This window comes from Chrysochloris asiatica, unplaced genomic scaffold (genome assembly GCF_000296735.1).
Source record: "Chrysochloris asiatica unplaced genomic scaffold, ChrAsi1.0 scaffold00441, whole genome shotgun sequence".
Lineage (NCBI taxonomy): Eukaryota > Metazoa > Chordata > Mammalia > Afrosoricida > Chrysochloridae > Chrysochloris > Chrysochloris asiatica.
The window spans coordinates 1,075,142-1,085,626 of NW_006408959.1; the positions used below are offsets into that span (position 1 = coordinate 1,075,142).

At 38.0% G+C, this 10,485-nt stretch overlaps 1 protein-coding gene across 1 annotated transcript; it reads left to right on the forward strand.

The window, feature by feature from the left end:
• Nucleotides 1-1,232: 1,232 nt before the first annotated feature.
• Nucleotides 1,233-2,186, forward strand: LOC102814424 (olfactory receptor 2T27-like). Its single transcript, XM_006877072.1, has one exon. The coding sequence runs from the start codon at nucleotides 1,233-1,235 to the stop codon at nucleotides 2,184-2,186; it is 954 nt and encodes a 317-aa protein (XP_006877134.1).
• Nucleotides 2,187-10,485: the final 8,299 nt, after the last annotated feature.

A 10,485-nucleotide genomic window follows, 5' to 3' on the forward strand; every position in this document is an offset into this window, starting at 1 on the left:
ACTTGACTCTAAAAGTATTTTTCTTTGGTTGCCTTCTTTGGACTATTCTTAGAGCTCAGAAATCTTCAGTGACTTTATCCTTAATATGGCATTACTAGTGAGGCACTGTAAAAAAGCTACTCAACCACATGGTCGGTTTAAACTGTAAGTCAAGAGGTTCAAACTCACCTATCACTCCTCCTCCAGCCTTGAACTGTAAATCAGGAGGTTCAAACTCACCTATCACTCTTCTTCAAACTCATCTATCACTCCCATACCAAGTCACAGTGATTTGGAACAGACTCAACGGCACTTAACAACAACAATAACATGGAATCACTATTCTCAAATGTGGCTCTCTAGGATAAGCACAGGGCAGCATGGTCAGTTTGAACCACAATATAGGTGGTTCAAAGTCACCAGCTGCTCCTTGAAAACCACATAAAGGGTCTCTATGAGTTGAAACCTACTCAACAGCACTTAACAAAAACAGCATTAAGTATAAGGAGTCCTAGTGTGGTGCTATAGGATAAACACTGAACTGCAAGCTGGTGTGACCCACAGGATTGGTGGTACAAACTCACTAGCTGCACTTTGGAAGCCATATGAAAGGTCGCTATGAGTCTGAACCAACAACACAGCACTTAATAACAACAATGTTAAGCATAAGCTAAGCATTTAACTTTATAATATACAAATGTATAAAAAATGATTAAAATTAGGTAAAATCAATTGCTGTAGTTTCACTTTCTTATGCAAAATATATGCTTTAGATCTGTGGTGCTCAAACTGGTGTTTAAGTGTGAGAATTAGAGCTTTGTCACAGCTCAATAAGCTACTTGCATTTTAACATTTTCATGTATTTCTTTTTTTGTGTATGATTGTGTTTGAATAAAGAATTCCATGCTAAAGATATTTAAATACCAGTGAACCTAAAGACAAAAAGTAGTCATCATAAGAGGTGATAATCAGTCAATCAGGTACTTGGTCACTGAATGAATATGCAATGCTCCAAAATGAAATTCTGTTCAGTCTGTTATGCTAAGTAACAGTAAGTTTTGTCAAAACAAACCACTAACTGTAATCAAGTATGGAGAGCATTGCAAAAAGGGGAATTTCACAATGAGATATGATTAATTTCTCCAACGATGATTTGTGAATGCCTTCATCATAATGCTTTAAGCAAACCAGATGATTTTCTTTTGTGCTGAATTTTATCCTACCTATTTTTCTTTTGTGCAGCCTACAGAGCTATGGAGTGGGGGAATTATTCCATGTATGCAGACTTTGTCCTCCTCGGCTTGTTCAGCAATACTCACTTTCCCTGGCTTCTCTTTGCCCTTATCCTCCTTGTCTTTGTGATCTCCATAGTCAGCAACACCCTCATGATCATTCTTATCCAGGTGGACTCCCGCCTCCACACCCCTATGTATTTCCTGCTCAGCCAACTCTCCCTTATGGACATCCTATACATTTCCACCATTGTACCCAAGATGCTGGTTGACCAGGTTGTGGGTCAGAAGGCCATTTCCTTTGCTGGGTGCACTGCCCAGCACTTCCTTTACTTAACCTTGGCAGGTGCTGAGTTCTTTCTCCTAGGACTCATGTCTTATGACCGCTATGTGGCCATCTGCAACCCTTTGCGTTATCCTGTACTCATGAACCGCAAGGTTTGTTTGTTTATTGTGGTGGCAGCCTGGCTAGGAGGGTCTGTTGATGGCTTCCTGCTCACTCCAGTCACCATGCAGTTCCCCTTTTGTGCATCTCGAGAAATTAACCACTTCTTTTGTGAGGTACCTGCCCTTCTAAAGCTATCCTGTACAGACACATCAGCCTATGAGACAGCCATGTATGTCTGCTGCATCATGATGCTCCTCATCCCTTTCTCTGTCATCTCTGCTTCTTATACCAGGATTCTCATCACTGTTTATAGGATGAATGAGGCAGAGGGGAGGCGGAAGGCAGTGGCTACCTGCTCCTCACACATGGTGGTGGTCAGTCTCTTCTATGGAGCTGCTATGTACACTTATGTATTGCCTCACTCTTACCACACCCCTGAGCAGGACAAGGCTGTATCAGCCTTCTACACCATCCTCACTCCTATGCTCAACCCACTTATCTACAGCCTCAGGAATAAGGATGTCACAGGAGCGTTACAGAAGGCCCTGGGAAGGTGTTTCTCCTCAGGAAGAGTAAATGCTTTCTAAGTAATGTGCCTCTGCAGCTGAAAACACAAGGAGGGGGAGGGGGAGGGGACCAAAAAGAGTTTCTGAAACATGAATTCTGACTTTTGGTTACCTCATGTTTGTCAAATAGACCTGTGCTCCCTAAAGTTTTAATGGGTGTTTTTGTTTGTTTGTTTGTCTGTTTTTTTGAAGTAGGTAACCAGGTCTTTCTTCAAAGGAGTCTCAGAGTATAGTTCAACTTCCAACTTCTCAGTTAATTGCTAAGCATATTAACCATTTGCATCATTTAAGTACTCTCCTCTACTATAAGAGGCTTGAGCTTAAGGATGTAGGCTTTTCAGCTTTGGATTTGAATATGCTTTCCCTGCAAACACTCACATGCCAGCAACTATCTGGATATACATGGGATTTGGAAAGTTGAGGGTGTGATCATGTTTTGAAATATGTAAGGGATAGCATAGAGGTTACAAATAGGGCTGCTAACCTCAAGGTCAGCAGTTTGAAACTACCAGCTTTTTCATGGGAGAAAGGTAAGGCTTTCTGCTCCTATAAAGATCTACAGCCTCTGTAACCCTATGCAGCATTGCTATGAGTCAGAACTGACTCCACTGCACACCACCACCACCAAGAGGTCTGAGGAATAAACAAATTTGGATGGAGTCAAAATAGAGATCAAGTTACATTAGTCACCCCTCTACTTTAAACACAGCACTCATTCAACTGCAGGCTACACTCAGTAATGGCAAAGGAAGTACTCAGCATCAGCTCTTCTCTGATTTATCACCACTGTTTCTCTTTAGACATTCTAAAATTGGCCCAATTCAACAAAAACTCTGCCCTTTTGATATACTTCATACATTTAAAATAGCGGAATTAAATGTGTTCATCACGATTGGCAATTATCACCATTTTCCATTTACATATTGTATTTCAAAAATTATTTTGATGTGTAATTGATTTTTCATCTTTTTTTGAACTTTTACAGACATATTTAATTCAATTAAGCAAGGCTGACATCATTATTTGTTGAAAAACAAACTTGGTTTGTTTGCATTTAATTAATTTATCTACTACATACAGTTAATATGGTTTATAGACACGATGGTGGTGGTTATGTGCCATGGAGTTGGTCTGACTCATAGCAGCCCTGTAAAGGGTTTCCAAGGCTGTAAATCTTTATGGGAACAGAAAGCCTCATCTTTCTCTAGAGGAACAGCTGGTAGTTTCAACTACTGACCTTGCTATTTGCAGCCCGATTCGTAATCACTACGCTACCAGAGCTCTTTATAAACACAATAGTACATATCAAATGTTAGAGAAAATCAACACCAGGAAGTTTGTCTTTACCTATTTTACATAGCATTTTCTTAAACTCATTCCAGAACAATAGTTTTGAGGTTGATAAAAGGGAGGTGGGAAGAGTACAGGAACCAGTCAACATTTATGGCTTCTATATTCCATAATCCTCACCCCTGACATTCTAATAATAATCAATAATAGGTCAATAATCAAATAACATTTTCCTCATTATATTTAAGTATTTAACCATTTTATGATATTGGTAGTGGGTTAATGTGCTGGACTACAAAATCAGATTGAGCTGCAAGGTCAGCAGTTCAAGCTCACCAGCTGCTGCCTGGAAACCTTATACAGGGTTCCTATGGGTCGGAATAGACTCCACAGCACTTACCAGCAATAACAACAAATGATCTTATAGCTTGGTATGTTTCATTTGTCAAAGGTCTGGAAATGCTGATTTATTCTTTTTGGAAATTCATTTACATTTTTCCCTTTTTTAATATTTTAATTTGGCCTAATGCATTCAATATGCTAATATTAACTTTTGTATGCTAAACAGATATTAAATTTAAAATTTTTTCTTATTTCCTTCTTTTCTTCCACATGACTAAAACCCTATTTTAAATTCTGTATCTAGCATTTCCTTGTTTTTGCAGACTAAGCTTAACTATATTTCATTTTTTAAGAATGAAAAAATTTTCATTACCAAGAGCAAAATGCATTTGTAAGTGAGACTACTTTTTTCAATCTATAAATGTTTGAGTGATGAAAGCATGTAAAGAGAAGTCAGCAGGAAGTTAGCATGTATTTCAGAAACCCAAAGTCTGGAAAGGAAAACAGTTCCATTACATAGCATTTGAAATTCCATTATGATTTTTATCTTTTGTTTCCAAAGAGGATAGATGAGTGAGGGATAACATTGGCCCTTTTCCTTAATGTAGGCATCATGTCCCACTTTTCTCCATTAATTACCATATTGGAATCCGAAGTCAGAAAGTCAATTTTTAGCCTCCAGTCCCTCCTGACCTAGGACTTCTCAGCCAGCTTACTCCTGTAGGCTTTATTTTTTCCACTGGGGACATGAAGACAATAAATTAGATCAGGATTAGAAGTATAGGATGCTTTCTGATTTAGAATTATTGAGCATGCCTAATAAGTGGATTCTGTGTTGGAAAATAATAGTTTTGTCATGATAATTAAGTTCTTATAATAAAGAAACACATTAATTATACATTTAGGGAACTGTCACTATATGTAAATTTACTCTTCCAGATTGAACAAATAAGTTAATGTATTGAACTGTTTCCTTAATGCATAAACTTAGGATATTCTAAAATAATTTTTATCTCAAAGGGACAATTTTGAGAGAAAAAAATGAGATAACCAATTCTAGAGCAATTTTAGCTTTGGCAGGTACTATATGCCATAAACGAAGTCCTAAAGTGACACAGAATACACACTGGACCACAATTTTGGTCTAAACCATGAAGTTAGTGGTTCAAACTCACTAGCTGCTGCTTAGAAACCTTAAATAGGGTCGCTGTGAGTCAGGACCAACTCAAAGGCACTTAACAACGACCACAAAAACATATGCCATAAATAGTAGATAGGTGGTAATGTTGGATAAGCACTGGACTGTTCAAACTTCTTGCGAGAAAGATGAGGCTTTCTGCTACTGTAAAGATTTATAGCCTCAGAAGTCCTATAAGGTCACTATGTGTCAGAATGATGCTGTGTCCTTACACTGCTCTCAACCACAAATCTTTTCCTACAGAGGGTATCAATGCTATGCAACACTCACACACGACCCTTAGCAAAACATATAGAACGCGTTCCAAAGACTGATATTGTTTGGATGGACATCACATACCTTCTGTGACAAAAATAATCATTGCCTTTCTAGTATATCATGAGGGGCTAGGATGTTGTTTGGTCACTTGTTACTGATTTCCCATTAAATTCAGAAATTAAACAGGCCAAACCAATCTTCTATGAATTGAATTGTGTTCCCCTAAAAGATATGTTAGCGTAGTGGTTACGAATCGGGCTGCGAACCTTAAGGTTAGCGGTTCGAAACTACCAGCCGCTCCGCGGGAGAAAGATGAGGCTTTCTACTCCCGTAAAGATTTACACCCTTGGAAACCCTGTACAGGGTCGCTATGGGTCGGAACCGACTCGACGGCACTTAACAACAACAACAAAAGATATGTTAAGGAGCTCTGGTAGCGTATTGGTTAAGAATTGGGCTGCGAACCTTAAGGTCAGCAGTTCGAAACTACCAGCTGTTCTGTGGGAGAAAGATTAGGCTTTCTGCTCCCGTAAAGATTTGCAGCCTCAGAAACCCTGTACAGGATAGCTATGAGTCAGTTCCGACTCCATAGTACATAACCACCACCAAAAGATATGCTGGAGACCTGGCGTGGCGCTGCAGGATAATGCGCTGGACTGCAAGATCAGTTTGAACCACAGGGTCGGTGGTTTAAACCCATCAGCTGCTCCTCAGAAACCCTACACAGAGTTGCTTTGAGTCAGAACTAACTCAACGGCACTTAAGAACAACACCACCAGACTATATGTTGGAGTCCCGTGTGTTAATGCGCTGGACTGCAAAACCAGTTTGAACAGCAAGTTCGGCAGTTCAAGCATACGAGAGGCTCTTCAGAAACCCTATACCAGGTCAGTATGGGTTAGAATCGACTTGACAGCACTTACCAACAACAACAAAAGATACATTAAAGTCCTTACCCTAGCACCTTATATGAAAATATGATCTTTGAATATGTATCTGTTGTTAACATAATTTCAACACTTTGATTTTGGAATTTGGTTTTCAGGACTGTGAGAAAATAAATTTCTGTTGTTTTAAGTTACCTTGTTTGTGGTACCTTGTTACAGCAACCCTAGGAAACTAATGTATATCTAACATAAAAAATACTTCCTATTAGATAGTCTTTTATCAACTCTGTAGGACTTTACCCTTTCCCTACCCAATGTAATCAACCAAAAAGGGCTATATGCCTCCAGGCATACCACCTCATAAGTGTGATTTATTTTTAGCATAGATATTGACATACAGTTGGTAAATTAGCACTCAAATAATGTGAATTGAAACAATACCTAAAAAGGTCAAACACCTTGTATTTAATTCACCCCTTTTCTAAGCAAACCCACAGCATTGTTCCATTAGTGTTTTCTGATTTTCTGCATCCTTCTTCCCTTTTTGACTAATAATCCTTAACTTTTACAGCTAAACCCTTTTACCTTTTCTTTTCCTCCCCACTGCATTCAAACTCTGCTCCCATGTTGCCACTCTTTATCATGCTCCAGAACCCTCTGTTATTCTTATAGTTATGCTGTTCTTTTCCACTGTTAATGGGGCTCTTAATTATCCAAAATTATCTTACATTACCAACATATCCACATACAAGGTGATGTCAGGACCTTGCAAAATGGGCTTCTGAATTGTATTGGCAAGGCTGTGTTGGAGAAAGAGATGCAACTAAAGTAGAGACACTTGCAGTGTAATCTCTATTCAATACAGATGTAATGTAGAACAACACATTCAGTTAAATTTCAATCAAAAGAGAGTTGATATATTCTGCTTCCTTAATGCTATGCTCAAGAGGCAATTTTGATTCTCATGTACATTTATAAAAAAATTTCAGTCTGAAATAGCAGAAGTTTCTACATAATTCATAGTGAGTCAGATAGTGGACAGAACTTTCTTTCCAAGTCTGGGCAGAGATCCAATTCTCAAGCAATTGCTATGTGTTTTCGCTATCATGGATGTCTGCTCTCCACTCATATTGTCTGGATAAATTTGTTGCCTTTGCCTTTTACTTTGGTGTTTATATCATCACTGTTTGCCTTGGAGTAAAGACTCCTGATTCAGCATTCTCAGTCTTTGTTCAGTAGTATCCCAAAGCACCTTCTATGTTCTCATGAGAAATGCTCTAAATATGATTGCTTCATTTATTTATTTGTAGCAAACAAATATATTAAGTCTATGTGGCTAATAATATGTTTCATAGTTATTAAGTTGACACAATAAAGCATTATATAAAAAAGAGAACCAAACACAGAAAATAAAGAGATATCATTTGAAGTCACCGTTGTATAACACTGGAACTTGAAGTAACCTTAGAGATGACTATGATAGAACTTCTTACTCACCAGACACAAGACCAGCCTCCAAGATGAAATTATACCATGTGCAAGAACTCATAGAAAATGGTGGAACTTGTTCTGCAGCTGAGGTATCCTTTCCCAAGTTTAGGGATCTTTAATATTTTCCTTGACACCATGCTGTTTCGGAGACTTTTAAATCATTCCTAATATGAAACTATTGCCTATATGACTCTTGTGATATCTTTAGGATCTAATATTCTGTAGTTACAATATTATCTTCTCCCAGGATTCTATATTCATGCTTTATTGTACCATCTTTGAAGTTCCAAACAAGGACCTATTAATATGTGTCTGTCTTTCAGTGACTAAAACAAAGAGCTAAAATTATAGAAGTTTAGAAACAGCTTTCTCCACAAAAATCACTTAGGACTTAAATGTTAAATAGAGTTTTGTTCCAATGAGAATTTATCTTAGATTTCAGGTGGTTGTGGTGGTTAAGTGCCATGGAGTTGGTTCTGACTCATAGTGACCCTGTATAAGGTGTGAGAGGAGTGGTTAGTGAGCTTGAACCACCGACTTTGTGATTCAAACTGACTTTGCAGTCCAGCGCATTATCCTGCAGCACCACATGTCAGGTAGCAAGTTTGAATCAGATGGTTATATAGAATTATTCAAAATCAAAGATAATACTAGAATGCAGACTCTCAAATATTTAGAATCATTGTCTTAGTTTGCAGGGCCATGTTTGTTTTTAATTCTATGTTATAAATATTACTGAGAAAAAATTGAATTCTAGGATAGGAGATTAAGAAGATAAGTAAGGACAAAAAGAAATGGAAACAATTTTAAGGAGTTGAAAATGGTCTATAATACTATAAATAATTTGAACTTTTTTTCTTTATTTGCAAAATAGCTTAATTCAACATTGGAAGAATGAAAGTGACATATAAATCAGAAACATGCTAATCTATATGAGGGTAAATCAATATGCATTGCTAAAAGGATTGCATTTCATATATTCATGTATTTATTTAAAGGAAGCTATGTTTAAACTTATCTCTGCAATCAATGGATGACTGTAGATAAGTTATCTCAGAATTATACATATTTTAGTCTTCTTATGGTACCTTCTATCTGGCCAAACGATTGGAAGAGATCCATATTTGTGCCCATTCCAAACAGAGGTGACCCAATGGAATGTGGAAATCATCAGACAATATCTTTGATATCCCATGCATGTAAAGATTTACTCAAAATAATACAGAAACAGCTGTAAGCATACATTGACAGAGAACTTCCAGAGGTTCAAGCCAGATTCAGAGGAGGCCATGGAACTAGGGATATCATTGTTGATGTACGATGGACCTTGGCTGAAAGCAGAGAATATCAGAAAGATATTTACCTGTGCTTTATTTACTATGCAAAGGCTTTTGATTGTGTGGGTCATGACAAGCTATGGACAACATTGTGAAGTATGAGTATTACTGAACACTTCATTGTGCTCTTGAGGAATCTGTATATGGACCAAGAGGCAGTTGTTTGAAAAGAACATGGGAACACTGAATGGTTTAAAATTAAGGAAGGTGTGTGACAGGGTTGTATAATTTCACCATACTTATTCAACCTGTATGCTAAGCATATAATCTGAAAAGCTGGGTTATGTGTAGAAAAATGTGGCATCAGGATTGGAGGAAGACTCATTAACAATCTGTGATATGCAGATGATGCAACCTTGGTTGCTGAAAGTGAAGAAGTCTTAAAAAATATTTGCTGATGAAGATCAAAGAGCACAGCCTTCAGTATGGATTGCATCTCAATGTAAAGAAAACAAAAATCCTCACCACTGGACCAATAAACAACATTCTTATCAATGGAGAAAAGATTGAAGTTGTCAAGGACTTCATTCTTCTTAGATCAACTATCAACACTCATGGAAGCAGCAGTCAAGAAATCAAACGACGTATTGCATTAGGCAAATCTGCTGCACAAGACCTTTTTAAAGTGTTGAAGAGCAAAGATGTCAGCTTGAGGACTAAGGTGCGCCTGACCCAAGCCATGGTATTTTCAATAACCTCATATGCATACGAACAGAGAATAAGGAAGACCGTAGAAGAATCAATGCTTTTGAGTTATGGTGTTGGAGGAGAATATTGATAGTGCCATGGGCTGCCAAAAGAACAAACAGATCTGTGTTGGAAGAAGTACAGCCAGTCTGCTCCTTGGAGGCCAGGATGACCAAGCTTCGTCTCTCATACTTCAGACATATTGTCAGGAGGGACCAGTCGCTGGAGAAGACTATCATGTTTGGTAAGGTGGAGGGTCAGAGAAAAAGAGGAATTGGCTAAGTAGCATCATTGATGGGCTCAAGCATGGCAACCACAGTGAAGTTGGCCCAGGATTAGGCAGTGTTTCGTTCTGCTGTACCAACTCTAAGGCATCTAACAACAACAAATGGTGTCTTTGGACTCCTGGTGTGGTGCTGTAGGATCATCTCTGGATCAATCTTGAACCACAAGGTCAGCAGTTCGGGCCCATTAGCTGCTCCTCAGAAAGACTATACTCTGAGGCACTTAGCAACAACAACAAAAACAAGGACACTTAAAAATATGTGGCATGAAGAACAGCTGTTTCAAAGAGGTGATCTTTACATCAGTTGTTTTTGTTTTTTTTTAAGCAATATTGAAGCTAATAAAAATTATTTTGTGGACTGAGTCTTCGATTTATACATATGATCCTGAAAGCAAGGTCCAATCAACACAATACCTTCTAAGTGATCTCCTGGGCCAGTTTATTAAAGGCAGAGAGGTCAGTTCAGAAGGTTATGGCAGTAGTTTTTTAGAATCCCAAATGGATAAGTTGATAGATTTTCTCAAAGGACAAGAAAATCGCAGAG

What these genes read in the sequence shown, in the direction of transcription:
- LOC102814424 (XM_006877072.1), top strand. Translation starts at nt 1,233, where the DNA reads ATGGAGTGGGGGAATTATTCCATGTATGCAGACTTTGTCCTCCTCGGC.